A 20,844-nucleotide genomic window follows, 5' to 3' on the forward strand; every position below is an offset into this window, starting at 1 on the left:
CCTTACAAGAATGATGGTGCAGATAAATGTGAACAAGTCACCAAATATCCCGTGCCCGGGAGCATTTTGTCCGTTGGGAATCTAAAGTATTTGGCCCTGTCTAAACTTTCCCGTATTATAATGACATATTTGAGTGGAGGTTTTGAGAGGAGGATGCGGGTTTCCTTACATGAACAATATACATCTAAAACCTAAGCAATATATACACGGTGTAACATGAGGAAACCGAATATTTTAGGTCAATTTCGCCAAAAAAATTTTGTTTTGTTTTATCAATTTTTTGAATGTATTTGTACATAAAAAATAAATATTATTTGTAAACTTGTCACTTAAAACAGATTTATAAATTTTTTTCATAAAACCTACTTTTTGCAAAGTGTTACTTGTCACTTTTTGACATCTATCAATCAGGATATTTAGACTACGTCCCATAGCAGCTACACCACCACCAAAAAGGCCTTTTACACTATGTAACAATAAAAACTTGTTTTAACAAGGTGAATTTCAAAAAAGTTTATAGGACATTTTTGTCTCTAAATATGATCAGGAACACGCTGTTAAAATTATTCGGTTTCCTCATGTTACACCGTGTATAATGATCACATGTTGCGGAATTTAACTGACACTATTTTTTTCATACTATACTGAACTGTCGCCGTATACAATGAGAATAACAGCGCTCTCTTGACAATGATCATATATATTACAGGTCAGGCTTTAATAAACCATAATTAAAGTATATCGCAGGAATATCAATTTTGACGAGAAATACTAGATTACATGATAATTTCGCTCGTAAAATTATCATTAAGAGGAAATGAATGCCAAATTAATCTCAATTTGGTTTCATTTTGAAATCACATGTATGTACACACTTATACAGGTATGATAATATATCTAAATACGACGGCCTACTACTACTACCCTTTTCGGTAATGAAGCAGGAGGTCCAGGGTTTGAATCCTGGTAAAGGCTTTTATTTGTGTTTAACACAAATATTTGTTCCTGTGTTATGGGTGTTTTATATACCTACAAATAAGTATTTATTATATATCGGGGTCTAGTACACACAACACAAGCCTGAGCTTACTGTGGAACTTGGACAATCTGCATGTGTAAAATTGTCTTATAATATTTATTTTATTTTTTGTATTAGTCTGAGCGCCAAAACGGAATCAAACTGTAAAGTACGTTACTTTTCCTTTATTTATACCTCTCGCGTAGAATTTTGGTCCCTATAAAAGTTCCCTTAAGTCTCTTATAGGTTAGCTTCATTTACATAAAAATAACTCATGAAATAAACATGTTCTCGCCGTATTATTAATAGGTACCTACCTACTTAAATGTTGTTGTTTACTAAGCTTTCAATAAATATCTAAAAACATTTTACGTGACAATTACTCCATATAAAAATGAATTATCATGTGGACCATCATTTGACGTGAAAGATAATTATAAAGGCCAATTCGAACGTGCACTGACATCAGACTGATGTTGAAATATTTTGAATCATGTTATTTAGTTATCGTACGCCTCGCCGGTCCATCGCCATTACAATGTACAATTAAGAGCGCAATGCATGATAAATAAATAACATTATTCAAGTATTCCGATGCCAGGTTACAATCGAATTGGCTTGATATTTCGAAATACATATTTATAACCCCTGCCGCAAAAAGAGGGGTGTTGTATGTTCGACGCCAATGTCCCATGTCTGAGGCATCGTAGCTCTCCAACAGATGGAGTATTCATCGATATAAACCAAGGAATATATCATGTCCATGACTGTATTCGATGCGATTTTTTTAACGTGAGAACGAGTTTCCTTTCGATGGTTCTTGGCTATGTTTAATATAAATCAATCAAGCAGATTGAAGAGTATCAGCTCTTTTCCAAAATGATGTAAGGCATTTTTGGCATTAAAAGGGTTTTTTGTCATATAGCGTAGGGGGTTTCCTTTACCGCTGGAGCGTCACAGTTGAATGCTCACCGCGATCCTGCGCCGCTCCGTTATAGGCGGAGTGGCACTCGTTGGGTTTTTAGACGGTAGTAGGTCTCGCCCTTTAGTCCGTCATACCCGTCTTGCTCCCTTCGAGACGGGATGCGTAAAAGCATTTTCCCAAAGTCAAAAAAAAAGGGGGGGTTTCCTTTATCAATGTAATAATTGTACTGTTTTTTGTTGCAGGCTCAATAACGATACTATCATACGCGTTCATGGGCCGGACGCTGTGCTCCGTGAAGCCGCCGTTTGACATTGACGAGGGAAATGTCAGTATGCAACAGGTCAGTTTATACAGCATCTTTTTTAGGGTTCCGTACCCAAAGGGTAAAACGGGACCCTATTACTAAGTCTTCGCTGTCCGTCCGTCCGTCCGTCCGTCTGTCACCAGGCTGTATCTCACGAACCGTGATAGCTAGACAGTTGAAATTTTCACAGATGATGTATTTCTGTTGCCGCTATAACAACAAATACTAAAAACAGAATAAAATAAAGATTTAAATGGGGCTCCCATACAACAAACGTGATTTTTGACCAAAGTTAAGCAACGTCGGGTCGGGAGTGGTCAGTACTTGGATGGGTGACCGTTTTTTTTGCTTTTTTTTTGTTTTTTATTTTTGCATTATGGTACGGAACCCTTCGTGCGCGAGTCCGACTCGCACTTGCCCGGTTTTTTTAATCCTTTTTGTCTTCTGCAATGGGTGCGCCGCTATCCCACCGCGCATAGCAACTGCAACAATAACCAGAGACCATATTAAAAAACTGGTCAACTGCGAGTCGGACTCGCGTTTCAAGGGTTCCGTACATCTCACAATTTTCGACAGTTTTTTTTTGTACGTGTAACATGACGTGAGTGAAACGTCTTGAAAAACCCGAATGAGTCGATCAAGTTTTCAACACATGTAAGATGAAGTTTTCTGGCGTGGTGGCTTATATCTCTGCAAATATACAAAGTAGCTTAGATAGGAAATTAAATGCCGAACAAGAGTACAAGTGTCTAAATGCGAAGACTGAAGACCGAGCTCCGCGTAGAGCTGAACACTCGGAGCGTCCGACGGGTCGCGCTTCCTACAACTTCCGCAAGTGTTTTAAAATCGAAGGCCGAAGAGAGTTAATACCTACAGGGTGGCCAAAAATACGTGCATTCCCGTAGCCAGGGAGGGTTTGGGATTATACTCGTACCTACTGAGCAACATTTACTATGGGACCCAAAATCGCGAAAAAAATGTATCCTCCCATAGAAAACGGACCAGCCAAAACGTATGAAACAGCCAAATTTTTCTTCGCTATTTCGGGGTTGCACGTCGGCAACGGGAATTCACTTACTTTATTTTTTGGCCACCCTGTATAGTGCTTTTTAAAACACGTGACAATACCTAGTAAGTAGTAACCCAATCAATCAGTACTACAAGTATTACCATTGCGGCTGTGTGCCAGATACAGCCTAGCCGCATTTTTTATCTTCAGTCCGACTCACGCTTGAAGCTAAAGGCACGCCTCTTCGGGAAGCTCCGGATCTTCGGCCTTATGCGGATATCGGCCTAGGGCCTTCGCAATAGCTGTCTACATCACGTTTCACTTAAACCATTGCGGCTGTGTCCCTAAAAAAACCTAGACCGCATTTTTGTTCTTAAATCCGACTCACGCTTGACTCTAGATTTCTAATAGGTTTTCCTGTCATCTTTAGGTAAAGGACTATTTTGTGTATTTTTTTCAGAATTTTAGACTTAGTAGTTTCGGAGATAGAGGGGGGGGAATGGTCATTTTTTGTCTATTTTCTTGAATAACTTCTAAAATTTTTATCGTAAATTAAAAAAAAATACAATTGAGATTCTCACAATGAGCTCTTTCGTTTGATATGCAACACGATATAGTTTGCAAAACTTTGATTTTTAATTTTATGGTTTACCCCCCAAAAGTAGCCCCTATGTTTAAAATTTATTTGTTTACGTTACATATCCGTCTTTGGGTCACAGACTTACATATGTGTACCAAATTTCAACTTAATTGGTCCAGTAGTTTTGGAGCTAATTGGCTGTGACAGACGGACGGACAGACAGACGCACGAGTGATCCTATAAGGGTTCCGTTTTTTCCTTTTGAGGTACAGAACCCTAATAATTGGTCCAGTAGTTTTGGAGCAAATTGGCTGTGACAGACGGACGGACAGACAGACGCACGAGTGATCCTATAAGGGTTCCGTTTTTTCCTTTTGAGGTACGGAACCCTAAAAAGGCCTCAATGCAACATTTAGGGCCACTCCACAGTAGCGTCCCCTAAGTGTCGGTGTCTAGTCAACTCTATCGCTGCTCGGCTTGACTCAACGTTGGCGCAACTGCGCTGCGACGCCATTTTCCATAGCGCATACTAGACGCCGACGCCGACTAGTGTGGGGTTGCCCTTCCAGTGGCATCATAGCTAATACCTATTACATTATATAATACCAGTAAGCTTACAATATTAAAAAGATTTTCTCTGGGGAGATGTACTTTAGAAAACTCATTAAGTCGTAATCGTAAAATGAAATTCATTCATTAGACCGTATTCGCCTTCGGCAACGATTTAGAGAACCTTTTTTCTTTTTTGTTTAACAAATGCAAAGCACGTTACGTTAGTATTCCGAGATTTTTATTATATTCTGTAAGCATTCTGGTTTCAACAATGCTCCCTCAATATATTTTTTTGTACCCAGGGCCTTAGGCTAATGAAAGAGAGGAAGAGAGTGGCGTGGATACTACTGCTGCTTGCCGTCCTATTCGCTCTTTGCTGGCTCCCATACAACATCATGCAGCTGCTGCTGGATATGTACGTGGTCAACGCCAAGGACCTCAGTATGTTCCTGCCTTACGCTTTACTATTAGGTGAGTTATATTTATGATGGCCGCTATTTTATACGGCGTTACTGATGATTAGCGACCACCGCAGCCTATAGATGCTAACTTCAGAGATTTGCCGATCCTGGGTGTCCTGTCCGAGTGTCCGCTAGGTGCCGCTAGCTGACACAGGTGCACGCGGGTAAAATCCATCGCATGTGTCCGCGGCAGTTCGCTTTGCTCATAAAATTTTTCGTTAACCCCCGCTCACCCGCTGGACTTACTTAAAGCGCTATTAAAAAGTTAGCGCGTAAAAGCAAGTTTGAGTCTTCAAAATTGTATGTCTAGTATAAAATGACATTTAAAATTCCTTATTTAAGTTACTTCGTTTTCTCCTCTTGAAGACTTAATCAATTTAATTTTGGTTGACAAACTTTTAAATTCTTAACATAATTTCCAAGGCATGGTTATTCAAAAGTGCTCCCTAATTTGCGTAATTTGCTCTGAAAATATGTTATTTTTCATACTATGGAAGACATGTTCGGCGTTTACCCTGGCTAACGGTTTGGTCGATCTTTTTTAAAATATTTGTAACAATAAACAGTTGTATCAAATTATAAGTATATTTTTGTACACACCTTGCTTTAGGACTGCGTCAATTTGTGTAAAATTGTCCCCAATTAAGTATTTATGATTCATCATTCTGGTGTTTGTTATTACCTACACTGTATCCACTAGTTCCACTACACAATAATGAATATCGGCTCCTCAGCTACGCTACGTGACGCGACTCAGCTTCCTCGTCTCACATGCGACTGCGCGCTTGCAGACGCGCAGAGTCCGTGTTCGTGCGCAGGAGACGACAGATATACGCATCTCTTTCGCACGTATACTACAATCATCATCATCATTTCAGCCTTTATACGTCCCACTGCTGAGCACAGGCCTCCTCTCATGCGCGAGAGGGCTTGGGCTATAGTCGCCACGCTAGCCCAATGCGGATTGGGGACTTCACATACACCTTTGAATTTCTTCGCAGATGTATGCAGGTTTCCTCACGATGTTTTCCTTCACCGAAAAGCTAGTGGTAAATATCAAATGATATTTTGTACATAAGTTCCGAAAAACTCATTGGTACGAGCCAGGATTTGAACCCGCGACCTCCGGATTGAAAGTCAGACGTCATATACACTCGGCCACCACTGCTTTTTTTATGATTAATTTGATGTAATTTGATGCAGGACACGCGAATTCCGCGATCAACCCCATAGTGTACTGTATGATGACGAGAAACTTCCAGCGCTCGGCGAGGAAGCTTCTGTGCGGCAGGAGCGTCTGCCAGCAAACTAAGTTTACGGTAAATACAGTTTTGTAGTAAACTTCCATGATCAACCCTATAGTGTAGAATTCTAAAAGTGGAAAAATTACTGTCTTGGGTGAGACTTGAACTCACGGCCTCTGGATCGATACTCCATCTGATCGATACTCGCTCTGCCATCTGAGCCACCAAGACCTCATCCACAGCCAGCAAATCTTTCCACCGTATTATGGGTCAAGGGGACCCTAGCGACATCTACCGCAAGTCAAGAGTGTTAGACTTCTTAAAAGGCTACCGGAGTTCCAAGTCATATTGGAATTTTACCAGTTACGATGTGCTACCCATACTAATTTAATTTAACATTTAATGTTTAACAAGCAAAAACGTCTTCGAACGATGCTATTAAGAAAGATGCAGTAATTTTTCCACTTTTAAATTTATCCTAAGCTTAATAGCATCGTTCGCAGACATTTATGCTTGTTAAAAATTAAACCCTATAGTGGGCATGATGACAAGAAACTTAAAGCGGTCCACGCGGCAGCTGCTTTGTGGCAGAAGTGTCTGCCACCATACCAATTTTACGGCAAATAGTGATATATTATGTGTGTCATGTGGCCCCGTCTTTTCCAGCTTCTTGAATGTTTGCATGTGGATGTATGTATGTTCGGGTCAAATCTTGCAAGCTAAATTAGACCCGTTTCCCATTGTTTCCTCAAGTTGGGTGACAGGGAATATGGTGCCATCGAGCTGATTTGATGATGGACACCAGAGGTGGCCAAAGGTGCTCTACGATAAAACAAGCCAACCTTATTATGTTTGTGTTTGTTGCCTAGCTGTTGAAAGAAAAGCTTATATCAAAGAACAATTTATTTTGACAAAAAACTTTTTTTTAAGTCGAAAATGTATAAATGCTCGTACTCGTAATGCACCTGCTGATATAGATTGCCACCGATCCTATTTTGGGGCCCGGGGCGACTAAACACGAACTTCGTAACTCTCAAATCGTGCGGAACGTTTCAAAATTGACCACAGCAGTTTGCAGCAAGCCCGACGATCAAATTATTGCTTAATGACCCCTATTCGACAAGCGACGTTTGACGTATCGTGTTGATCTCCCGTTGATGTGGGAAAAATCATAAGTTCTCGAATACGTACAATGTCAAAATTTGACATTAACAATCCACAGTTAGGGTGACAAGCAAACCAAACCGAACCACCCTTAGCTTAGAGTTGAGTTTTGGTTGTACCAAATAATATTATCCACCGTTGATGGAATCAACACTCAGTATGGAATAAAATCAACTGTTGATTTGACGTGGATGCGAAATCTGACAGTTGTACACTCGGAGTAATTAACAATGGAGCCGCCATTAACAGGCGTTCCCCTCTGTCGGAAATAGGCGGCCAATGGTCAACCTCATGTCAACCATATGTATGGACTGACGTTTATCTGACATGACGTACCTATACATTTGATGTGCCCCTCCCCCGCAAAAAACGGCAGACTATTTTGTACGGAAAATTTTAGACATGGCGTCTCTGTTGGTTATATCCTCCAAGGTTGTACATGTCGAATTTGGCCCCTGATGTATCAGTGCACCTTCGTCCCTGTTTAGATTTTCAACCTTAGCTCAATAATATTAAAGTTTATATTATAAGAATCAAACGATTGGGTAGGATATTTTAAATATGGACTTTATTCCGAGTGTGTTAAACAAGAATATCAATTGTACAAAACCATATGTCGATATCAAACTAGGAATAGGAAACTAGTATAGTAGTTACCTGTATTAGATCATCTAATTGTGGACGTGGGTGTGAGGTGTGAGCTTAATAGAAATTTCTGGTACGCCTGCCTGATTAAAATTTAAATATCTGGTCGGAGTCACGTATTTAACAAAAAGAAACGTTACAGTATTATGTTTGAAATACAATTTCCCTCTACAATCCCTTAAAACTAAATCCTATCAAAATTTTCATCCATGGTGTAAAAGCAACCTATCAATGAGAATTTTTTCAATTCCTTTTACCGAGAAATATGAAATATTTATGTACATATATCTAAATGATGTAATCAAATCATTTATATCGTAATCGTAATGGTTTTTGTACGAAAATGCGTCAATATCTTTCCGAGAAACGGGATTATCGCGACAGAACTGATAGATATTCGTTTATATTTATTGTAATAGTTAATTACGGTATTCATACTCTTATTTTACTATATATTTTAACCTATGTACCCATATAATGTATAAATGTAAAGTTTTCATTTTTCAATAAAGTGTTAGAATATAATTTTACTGAAATAAATACGAGTAATTTCGTTTATCTGCATAGGTACTTTACCATTGATAATATCAATGACATAATGGCCAATCCCATTATAATTACGGTTTGTAACACCGGATTAAACCCAGATTTTGGATGTGAATTTATCTCTGTACGTATTGTTTACGCCCACGATTCGACAGGTATATTTCTCTTTGTGCCCTAATGGGGATTTGTCCAGACAAAGGCGTTATTGATACCTTGCCCACAGCTTTGAAGGTACTATAATACATATTATGTTAGCGCTCAGCTAATTTTTGAGCGCTATTCGTGGTAATTTGTACCTATAGTAGGGAAGGCTGAGGTCTTCGGTGTAGAAAAGAAAATTCCTTGTAAAATACTCATATTTATCGTTTATTTATAACTTTATAGATACATCTCACTTTTCAAACCATCAGCACTTTAGTTATTTTGGTAATATTAGTAGTACGTAGCACCCGATGGTGGTACAAATAACAATAATTCTCTTTTTAGGATACTTTTGTAAGGACAGGCTGTTATGATGTTACTCCTAAGGCTGCTCAGATAATAAAGTTAATCGTCGCTTCAATGAGGACATTTGGAGGAATTTGCAAGGTCTTTTATTAGATAATCAGCCCTCCAATCCTGACCATTTCTATGTTCGTCAGGCGAGGTGGACTGACCGGTAGTGACGTCACAATTATATAATAATTTTAACTAAAGGTAAATTGGCAAGTGAAATAAACACACGTAAATAAAAGTGCAATGTTATTTCTCTTATTTTTGGAAAGCCGCAAACATATGTTTGGTTTGTTATTATTTCTAGTAATCAGGATATGTTTGGAGCATTGCTATTCAGCATTAGTGTATCATGCGTAGGCGAGCTTTTGCTTCAAACCAACCAGTAGATAAGTATTTTTTTTAATAAAAATATTTTTAAATATACATTTTTTTGTAATATCCCTAATAAGGTTTGTTCGTTTACTAAAATTTATATCGCAGTATTTCGGCGTTCACAAAATACAAACCAATATATTTTTACCACACCAGCTCCTAAAAGCTGTCTTTATACTGCAAAAACGAATGAGGAAGTTGCATTTTATCCACAAGTAAAAGCAAAGCAATTTGATGCAAATTTTGAGTTGTTTCTTTATGTTGGCTGGTATAATGGTTTTTTAAATGATGATTTGAAATGTAAAATATTTATAAACTTTACATATTCATTGCTACTAATTGCTACGGGTTACGCTCGTAGCGCGAAGCTACGGTTTCGCTACATGTGTGTAGTCGCTACGACCAGTGTACCCGACTGTCGGGTTCTTGGCCCTGAATGTGTTAAATATCGGATAATCGCTGCCAATAAGAAGTGTGCTCAGAAGGTCTGCATTGCGACGTTGTATGGCAATGCTTATATGCTTATACGCTGATTGAAATCGAGGCTGGCAAAAATCGAAGTTCGCAAATTGCGGGCATCTATCTCTATTACTCTAATTTCGCCTTAATTGGAGTAAATTATTTTAGATCTAAGTATTTAACTAGAGTTTATTATAAAAACAACATTTGTCGTGATTTCTATTTCACTAGCCGGCTGAGTCGAACTCTCGGTTACTCTAATGTGATTGGAATACAGTATCAATACACATCTAAATCGAGGAAGAGGAAATATAAAGGAAATGGGAAATGAGACCAAATTACTGCGTTTGTTTACTTGCGATACATCCCCGGACCGGAGAAACGCTTATTGAAAATCTTATGTACTCAATCGTCAGAACGATTTAATTGAATATTACGAGTAAAGCTGGAAACAAATTATCGGACGCGGCTGACGGACGCGGCTCACAGCCGCGACTTATAGGTATCTAGATAATGAATGTACACTGAACTGTGCAAACTATCGGAGGTAAGCCGTGGACGTAACCTTGTGCTGACCTTGAGCCTTCGGACGTCCGACAGAAATCTGGCGCGCTGGATGTTCCTGTCAGCCGAAAACGTCCGCGGACGGTATGCAGTAGTATGCACGGGGTGCGGGACGCGTCGCTGCGCCAGAAGGACGCGGACTACGCGAGAGCTTGGACGTGCGTACGGTAAAAATGGAGGAAAGAATTATCGAGTGTGTTCGCAACAAGGAATTACTGTATAATCTCAAATTAAAGGATTACAAAAATAAGCGTTGTTGCGCGTCCGCAAGCCACGTCCCGAACAACTGTGCACACTTTTATGTCGCGCCCGTCAGCCGCGTCCGTCAGCCGCGTCCGATAATTTGTTTCCAGCTTAATGTGACGTGAATACAAATATACCCGATATCCTTTTTTTAATGAGAATAGCGATATAAAAAATGCTAAACTTCAAAAAAATGTCTTCAAAGACTAGCGATATAAAATGTGCTAAACTTGAAAAAAAATGTCTTCAAACATCTTACGTGACAGCTACTCCATATTAAAAATGAACTGTCATAGGGAACATCAGTAGACGCGAGAGGTATAGGACCCACATCTTTATCCTTACCACGAGTTTGAGACTGACATATTCACTAAATAGCGCAAACCTAGCTCATAATGCCTCTCTCGTACTAACATTAGTGCAAGTAGTTATGATGCACTGCGTTTTAGTTGAGGCAGTCGCTAGCGTTTAATCCTTAAATGGAAATTAATATATGTATCACATAACATAATTGTTTGCTGATTCTAGGAAAAATTGTAAAAAAAATATAACTTCGATTTTCACTGCGTCGAAATCAGTGTTAGAAGTTGAATTGGCTAAATCATATTTAAGTAAAAATGTAATTTTCAGTAATAGATATATGATTTTTTTACTACCATTAGAAAGTTACACTATTTGTGATATTCCTATGATAAAGTTTTTAAATATAAAATAATTACATACCAACCATGTTTTTATTTATAATTTTGGACACATACCCCGATTACATACCCCGAAAAAACCGTTCAAAATCAAATCACATACTAAAAATTATCAACTTGTGGATTTTTCCAAGCTTGCCGACTTTTCGTCTTAAAACGGATGTAATTTTTATAAATTAAAAATAATGCGTAAATTTAACCATTAAATCATCACCCTATTACTTGACTTTTGGTATAGAGGTGCGTTCAAGAACGTAAGCCTTTTTATTTTAAAACTGTGAGCTGTCTAATGCTTTGTAGACATTTGGCAACACTATGCATTTAAGGGTTAAGGCCGCGTTAAACTCATGGTAAACAATAAATACTTCCTACTCTATTATCCGTGTCATATGGTTAGCTGTTAGTGCACACAAAAGATCCGGACAAGGAGTGGCTGACCGATTTGAGGCCTTGGGCGATAAATTAAACGTCAGTGCCAGGCGTGGCGCAAACTATCAACCCTACAGCTGAACTAAACGACGGATATTGCTTGCCGAAGTAACTGATACATCTAGAACGCATTCTCACTATACATACTATAAATAAACCCTACTGTGTTCCGCCGCGCGCTTTGTTGGCGGGGTTTCGGGAACTCGATTGTAGACCTCCGATACCCTGTCATGAGTAGGGTAAGGCTGGGTAGCCTTAACCACCCAATTAACTATACTAGAAGGAATATAGTGCAATTATTAGGATGCCATTAAATAAGTAAAGTAACTAGAATTTTATTTTAGCCAATCAAAGTTAAATGACATTATATATATCTATATTATATATGACATCATGTATACATGTACCTTTATGTTTATTTTTTACATCAAATTATATAAAGTTATGTACTCACTGAGTGTAATTGCATGAATTCTATAGTAATTTACATTGTATTTTTTTTTTCTTAATTACTCGTAATGCATGTTAATTATAAGATGCAATAATGTTTTGAAAATATATGTCCCGCCGAGTTTGTTGCCGGTCCCATATTGGGATACCCTCCTCCAATTGAGGGGGGATTTAAATCTTCTTGGGGCAGAGGTGTACGGTTGGAGCCGGTAAAGGTTTATTTAACGTTCATAAGCGCATTGTAATATGCCTACTTGAATAAACAATTTTTTATCTTTATGTTATCTATAATATCTTTATTTTTTTATAGCAGTAAATTGTGTATTGTGTATTGAAAGCTGCTGTGGGCGGGGTATATTTATAATATTTATGGAGATGGGATAACTGTCATACGTGTCAGATGTGTCAGTCATGTGAACCGTTTTGACGTCAAAATAATACTGAGCTTCGATATATCCATCGCCAAGTCCTAGTCTCACGGCTCGATTCGGGAAATGACTTACGGCGCGATTCGGGAAATGAATAAGAGATGCACTAGATAAGATATAGTAAAGATATGTGACGTTCCACTGCGAAAGGTACCATTACCCCGACTGAATATTGGAGCGGCGTTAATAATAAGCGTAAGCGCCAGCTGCCATAAGGTACCTTTTGTCGTGGAATGTGTACATTATTAATAATAAATATGAATATTTCATATCTAGTGAATGTCTAACGGCGCGATATCTTAAAGTTCGAATCGCGCCGTTAGAGATTAACTAGATATGATTACACATATCTATACTATATCGTATCTAGTTAGTCGGCGCGATTCGGGAAATGAATTAGAGATTAACTAGATACGATATGGTAAAGATGTGACGTCCCACGGGTAAAGATACCTTAAGGCGGTTGGCGCTTACGCTATTATTAACGCCGCTCCAATATTATTGAGGCGCTATGCGACTTCAGCGCCGGCCGCCATAAGGTACCTTTTTCAGTGGAACGTCACACATCTTCACTAATTCATATCTAGTGAATCTCTAATTCATTTCCCGAATCGCGGCGCCAGCCGCCATAAGGTACCTTTTGCAGTGGAACGTCACATATCTTTACTATTTCATATCTAGTGAGTGTCTAATTCATTTCCCGAATCGAGCCGAGTCTCTAATTCATTTCCCGAATCGCGCCGACAATTTGATTAATAGAAGACGCATGTACCCTATCTTTCTACTTGTAGTTTCCAATTATCCCGGCGTCCCGGCCTTTTTCAAGGCTGGTTTATGTAAGACCCGGCGACGAATCACAAGAATTGGCGGAGCCCCTATTTTTAATTAACAAAGAGGCCAGTTCGAACTTGCATTTTGACGTCAAAAATATCTAAATATTTAATGCCATTTTGTTATCATTCGCGCGTGTATTTGTTCGTACTTGTCCATACATTCATTATAATATTATGGGTATGGTATTTTTTATAGTTGTATGGAATCCAGGGACCGTATAACCGGTTTTATTAAATACCTGTATATAAACTGTCAAACGAATACCGGTTAAAATGTTATACCTATATTCGAATTAGAGGTATTGCTGTCATTCCGTTTTTGTCTTTATCGCTAAACTACACTAATTGACATAATGAAATACCGGTATTCATTAATACCTCAATAATAACAGGTATTCAGTATACCGGTAATGGTTATCGTATTTAATACCGGTATTCATTGCACTTGATCAAAGAGTAACCAAAAACTTTGCGACAAGAGGTTAAAGTTGTTGTTAAGTCCTCATGCTAATATTGATCGCAGTACAAGCGAAATATTTCATAATTTAACCACGAGCGTAGCAAGTGGTTCGAAATTGCGACCGTTTCAAAGCACGAGGTTAATGAATGAATTAATGAAAAGAATTAACCCCAGAAAACATTTCCATATGAAATATGAGCGCCGCGCCGGCGCGCCGCCGCCGCCATCAAAATTTTCGCGCCGCCGCCGCCGCCAAAATTTTCGCGTCGCCGCTGCCGACACTGCGCTATCGCCGTGGCATCGGCGTGACCTGTTAGATACTAGAGTCTGTCTAAGCTAACTTTGCACCGATTTGAACAGAACAAAGTGAGGGAGTGTTATTATAATATAAACGTCATATTTTCATAGAAATTTGACATTAACGATGATATTTACACACGTTGTCGTTGCAAATGCTATGCAGATTAGTTTGATCGGGAATTTATTGCTTTTATATAAGGTGCTAACAAATTACAGCTTGGCAAAAAAGAGTAGAAATTAAAAAGTGGCAACACTGTAGTGTCGTCCCGTTTTCTTATATAAATTGATTTGAAAGGGACGACACTACAATGTTGCCACTTTTTAATTTCTACTCTTTTTTGCCAAGCTGTAGGTATCGATATTTTAAGAGATGGTACTTTATATAAAAACAGTTGACTTTAAATAGAAATCAAGAAAACTTTTCATATTATATTTTTGTTTTATTTACCGACTAAAAAATAAATTAAAATTATATTAATAAAATTAATTAAAAATAATCATTACGTGCATTTAACCACATAAAGAAAAAATACATAGAGTGCTCATGCTCACTCCACACATCAGTTTTGGTACCAAAAATACTATTCTTTTCGTAGTCAACATTAGTATCGAGTAACGGAATTATCAGTACTGCTACTTGACAATAGATGTTGCACCGACCGAAAAGTCTAATGCTCAACAACTTTCAGCGAATATTAAACAAGGATTAACTGGAACTTATTTTCAACTCCTTCTGCTTTAATATTAGTTGTAAATAGTTGTTCAATACAATTTTCGTGAGTCGCGACATTTGAGACATCTAGTATCAAGTAACGGTACTGATAATTCCGCTACTCGATGCTAAATGTCAATTACGAAAATAATAGTCTTTTTGGTACCAAAACTGATGTATGGAGTGAGCACTCTATGCTTACTATAATTGTCTATGATTTAACTGACAAGATGTTTAACACTTTCTGTTTTGCCAACAATTGTTTGTGTTAAATGTCATTATCATCAACGTGTCATTTCATTTATCAACGTGAAGTGGCCAGTTAAAAAGAGGTCTCATTTAATTATCTCATTAACAGGGTGTTTTTACGTAGCAAATTTGTTTTCCAATTTTCTCAAAGAACATCATAAAACCTAAATGTTTCATACTTAAATATACTCCAGGAGTCGAGTGTTATCAGCTGTAAAAATATTGGTAGCTAATTTGTTAGCACCTTATATTAAGTTCGGATATATAACTTTTTTGGCTAATATATATTAGACTGCATGCTTTCTCTTGTCTATGCTTAAGCTAAACATGTGGCAGTAGTTAGCGATTCGGTAGCCAGGCAATGTCAATGAATAAGAAATAGGTGATATGGAGTCTAACCTAATACGTCTATTCCAGAACATATCCTCAACAATTGAATGTAAAGGTATGAGCACGATAGTTGAAGTCACGCACACAACAACAAAATCATGTAATGACAGTGAGATTTTGAAATTAATATTCTTTTTAGGCTTCCGTATTTCGTACCAATATCAAGTTGATATCAACTGTAAAAAAGTTTCTTGAAGGTTTTTTTTATAGGCTTTTAATATCGTACGTTTAAGTCGCATTCACTCATTGATTCATTCATACTATTTTTGCGATTAGTAGGTACTCTGTGCGAGCAGTGTGTGTAATCATTCACCTCTCCTGGCGATACGTACATATAATAACTATTATATTTGACTATAGCTACCCGCACTGACTTCGCACGGATAACACAAAACCTTAACAAATTGTACACCTAAACTAAAGCTTCCTCAAAAATCTTTCTATTGATAGCTGAAATCCGCATGAAAATCAGTTGAGTAGGTTTTGAGTTCATCGTGAACATACATTCATATAGTTACAGACAGACGCGGCGGGAGACTTTGTTTTATAAGGTGTAGTGAATTAGTGATAAATTCAATTAACAGTAACCTCACAATATAAAGATGTTCATTGTGCTGCTTATCTACAGTTCATGGCATGAAAAACTTTTTTCCTACCATAATTCAATAAATAATCCTTGAAATTAAAAGGTTTGAATTCTCTTCGCATAAACCAAGTTTTCAAGGCTACGCCGCCGATTCGCCGCCACCGCCAACCAATTTTGACCGGCGAACCGTCGCCGGCTAAATGCCTATCGGGCGGCGCTAGACGTGCGCGCCGGTCGAAAATAATTGGGCAACGGCGCGCCACCAAAAAATCCACGGCGGCGGCGTGGAATTTTTCAACTTTTCAATATTAAGACGTATAATGAAAAGTCATGCTTAACCCTAAAATCGACAAGGGAAAAAAATCTTAAAAAACTGTGTTAGTATCATTTTTTCGGTGTTATTATCTTATTAGGTATGTGGTTATTTATTGTAGAAAAATCATGAAAAAAATCTATTTATAATAGTTTCGAAAAAAACATAGGTATGACAAATATGTTGGATGTTGCCAGGTTCGGTGTAAATAAAAAGATACGCTGCATAATGAAAAGACGTCTAGTATTTTGGACGTTGCCGAATATACAGTACTTTATATGCATAAGGTTTTTTTTTGTCAATATCATGTTTTTTTTAAAATTAATATAGAATAATTGCTTTTAATTACAAATACACTTACTGATAATGTCAACTTATGTTATGAACTAAAGTAAAACCTACTATTTTTATATTTTTCCAAAAAGTTTATAGCTCGTAGGTGGTAAAATTTTACCAGTCATTGGCGTCATTTTATTAACATTAAATCAAACTTAGCGGGGTATCGTAGGATGCAGCAACATCTGAACAATGGTATACAATAATGCATGTAATTTTATCAATATTTTCGTAAGAACTTTCTTAAATGAAATCGGGTCCGTCTCTTGATGTCTTGATGAACGCACAGGAAAAAAAATCCGTAATAATATTTTTTTATCTATTTGGTTCATTACGTTGTAATAAGACAAATAATGACTTAGTATGGTGTTGGTGCGACATAAAATAGTAGAAATTCAATTATATAACCAGAAAAATTCCGTAAGTACGTAATTATTGCCATTTTTAAGTAAGTATTTTACGTCAAAAATGTGAGAGTTACGTAGGAAGTGGCGCCCGCAATAATTTTCAACTATTTCTTATCGGACTATAACCTATTACATATTTTAACGATGGATAATACTGTCTTATAAAAAAATATTCGGCGCGAATGTTAAACTACCGGCGGCGGCGGCGGCGCGCGTACTCCTTATGGCGGCGGCGCGCGTACTCCTTATGGCGGCGGCGCGCACGTCTAATCGGCGCTCATATCTTTGAGATTATAAACTACATACATAATAAAATACAATTAAATCAACAATTAAAAAACAATTAAAAGAATCAAATGAACGCTATTAAAAATGTATTCGTCAAAATCATCACCTAACAGCTAATTTCACCAGCAACATGAAAACGGGCATTCTAAAATCCGAATCTTAAGTATTTACAACTTTACAAGCGGGCCGGACAACGTCCTTGACGAGTAGCGAAGGAACGAATCGTGGTACTACTACAACCGGTATTGGCACTTACTTATTACCGGTAATAGCTTTAGGAGTAAACTATCAAATAGTGGTATTTGTTGTCAATTGGCTAAACCGATAACACTATTGAATACCGGTATTCGAATACCTCTATTCGGAGCTTAAGTGATATAAATACCCAAATTCAAATTACACCGGTTATACCTCAATAATAACCTGTAGTCAGAATACCGGTAACGGTCCCTGATGGAATCTGTTAAATGGCATTTTACATTTGGAATTTGCCGAATTCGTATTCGGCAAATTCGTAAAATTGTTTGAAGACATTTTTTCTAAGTTTAGCACTTTAACCTTTGGTATGCTTAGGAGCAGATCCGATCTGCTCCATATATATTCAACTTAAACATGTATTTATTATGATTGCAATATAAATGACAAATTTTTGACAGGAGCATACGAATATTTCTTCAATTATTTTTTTAGTTAAAAAAGAGACTTGAAGGGACTCGCTATTGCTCGCCATTGCACAATTGATTATTTGGATACTTAACATTCGTAAATATTCGTATGTCATCCAAATAATCAAAACATCCTATAAATTCAACGTCTTAATGACTAGGTACGGGAAAACGTAACCTGATGGAAGAGAGTTGCAACGGGACAAATAATTAATAAAAAATATTTGACGAATATTCGGCATTTTAACTGAATAATTCGGCCGAATACGAGCATTCCGAATATTCGGCCCATCTCTAAATAAATTTGTTATTGTTTTGGTCTTGTTATGACACGTCCTTGACACGGCCCGTAATGCATCTCACGCGCACGAACAAGCGCGAGCGAGATGTCTAATGGAACGACTTCCTAGTGCTTTTCGCTCACACCAATCAGCGTGACCGATAATCAAGGTCCTATACAAGCTCAAACTCGCAACAAATTGTTAGTAAATCAGAATCGGTTTTCATAATAAAAGCTCTAAGTTTATATTGAATTTATACACGTTTTAACCATGCGATGAATAATCAAGGGCAACTTCTTTAAAAAAATCTCACGAAAACTATAGGTACTTTATTTGCAAGAGCAGACGACAATCAAAACCTTAAAAGGTTAAAGTTGTATAGGTAGAACAAAATAATGAAAACATGTCTAATTTTCATTTATTTTCAATTGTATTCATGCCGATACCCTGCATACCATAGCAAAATAATTTTAGTATAAAATAGCTAGTGATATAGCCGAGGGATGACAAGCAAAATGTTGATAAAAGTTGACGGCCATATCAACCCTCGCCACAGAATAAATAATAGTACTACCGTTCAGAAGACTCACTCTCTAACTAAACGGGTCTGTCACGATCAGCACAGATATGACCGCTAGGTGGCGACAGCGCCACGTGCGGCTTATGGCAAACCCCAAAATTGGGGTCGAACTGATGTACTTTTAGCTACCTGTAGCAAAGCGACGAAATCTCGGAGTGAGCCACGCCTGCCCTCGCTAGTTTCGCGCGTCGCGACATACTTACTTTTTATTTTCTTCTATTACGCCGCTTTCTGGGAATTCGTCTTCACAAATAATAAGATAACAATCTCGACAGGAGGCCCATTCATTACACTCAATCCGATTGGTGTTGCCTTATTATGGGTATGAGTATTCGAGCGATATACAATACTGATATCGTGCTGATATCAGATCGTTTGAATATTTTAAATTTTTAAATTAAATTACGAATTAGCTCTAGAGCTGTACAGCTGTACAGGTAAATTCAATTCCACAAAATAAATAAGGGATAAGTTCGCCTTTGTACTAATTATGTGTGTTCTTTCATGTTTTATGTTTCTTTTTGTACAATAAAGTATTTTACTACTACTACTACTACTAAATATTAATTACCCACGCATAGATTTATAAGGCATAGATTCCTAGTCCGTACACCCCTAGTGAAGCCATTTCAAGTGCGACGTCACGTCACACTCGTATCGTCGTATTCGAACGGCCGTCGCAGTACTCAAAGTCAAATCGGTGTGTGTACACCTCCCGTTTAAAAATCAAAAACTACAGGAAAGATGGTTGTTTGTACAGTCGACGTCAAAGAGAAATTTACAGCCAAAGTACCAAAAAAATGTTTACACGACCTAAATGCTATGACAATAAAGTCGTGTAAATATTTTTTTGTAACGTTAGTCGTAAAGATCTCTTTGACGTCGACTGTACAGTGAATGGGTGTCACAACACATCATATAATAACAACAAACCGCCCGATATTACATTTCACGCGTAAGTACCGAGTTTAAGGTGATATTTTTACATAATCGTAAATACAAAAATCCAAATTTTCGTCAGCTGCCATTTCTCCTAAATGTTGCCAGTGTAGTGAATATTTTTTCCTCCAAATGGGACATGACGTCTACATTCTAAAATAAATACGCTCAATTGAATTTCATTGTATAATTGTAGAAAATTATAATTAAGTTAATTATTTAGGTATTTAGTTTTTTTCTTATTTTTATTATGTGTAATGTTCGTTTCAGTTTTCTGACTGATCTGCTGTCTGCGAGATGGAAGGAAAAAATTAGACTAAATCGGAATTACGCAATATGGAAACATTGGAAACCGACTAAACACAGTCGAATATGCTCTGTCATATTTAAATGTATGCTTATTATTTTATGCACATTTATTTTGTTGAATAAAAATAAAATAGTAAAAAATTATCAGCTATTTATTTAAACCTTATTTCACAAAGTACAGAAATGCAATAAATCCCAAAATAAACAAAAAGCTTTTGCTACAAAGTCGAATCTACACACTTTCTAATTATTAATAACCAAGTGTGGATGTTGTTAAAAATCCCCTACTTTGAGAGATGTAAATGAATACTGGCAACATATTTTGTATATATGTGTGTTTGCTGAGCGTAAAACACGAGCATCGCACGCACACATCCATCGTGTTTCGGCTTCACTTTTGGCAGGTTCACCGTATGGGGACTATCTGTCTATGCGTTATTAGTTTAAGTACCCACGTATACATCCTATGTATATATCCGAATCCCAATTTAACTTCTCCTGGCGCCGCGCCTCTAGCCCTTGTAGATGTAGTGTCTTGTGGGGATTTAAGGGATCAATAACCGCTGAATCGATTAAGATGAAAATAAATTTGGTATGGTCTACTTCT

At 37.5% G+C, this 20,844-nt stretch overlaps 1 protein-coding gene across 1 annotated transcript in view; it reads left to right on the forward strand.

Moving 5' to 3' along the window:
• LOC134666143 (neuropeptide FF receptor 1-like) overlaps positions 1 to 20,844 on the forward strand; it is a 73,605-nt gene that overhangs the window by 36,046 nt on the left and 16,715 nt on the right. Inside the window, exons 5-7 of the mRNA XM_063523299.1 lie at positions 2,186 to 2,283; positions 4,691 to 4,859; positions 6,053 to 6,168. Of these exons, the coding sequence (XP_063379369.1) occupies positions 2,186 to 2,283; positions 4,691 to 4,859; positions 6,053 to 6,168 (383 nt within the window). The remainder of the gene's footprint in view (positions 1 to 2,185; positions 2,284 to 4,690; positions 4,860 to 6,052; positions 6,169 to 20,844) is intronic.

This window comes from Cydia fagiglandana, chromosome 7 (assembly GCF_963556715.1).
Source record: "Cydia fagiglandana chromosome 7, ilCydFagi1.1, whole genome shotgun sequence".
Lineage (NCBI taxonomy): Eukaryota > Metazoa > Arthropoda > Insecta > Lepidoptera > Tortricidae > Cydia > Cydia fagiglandana.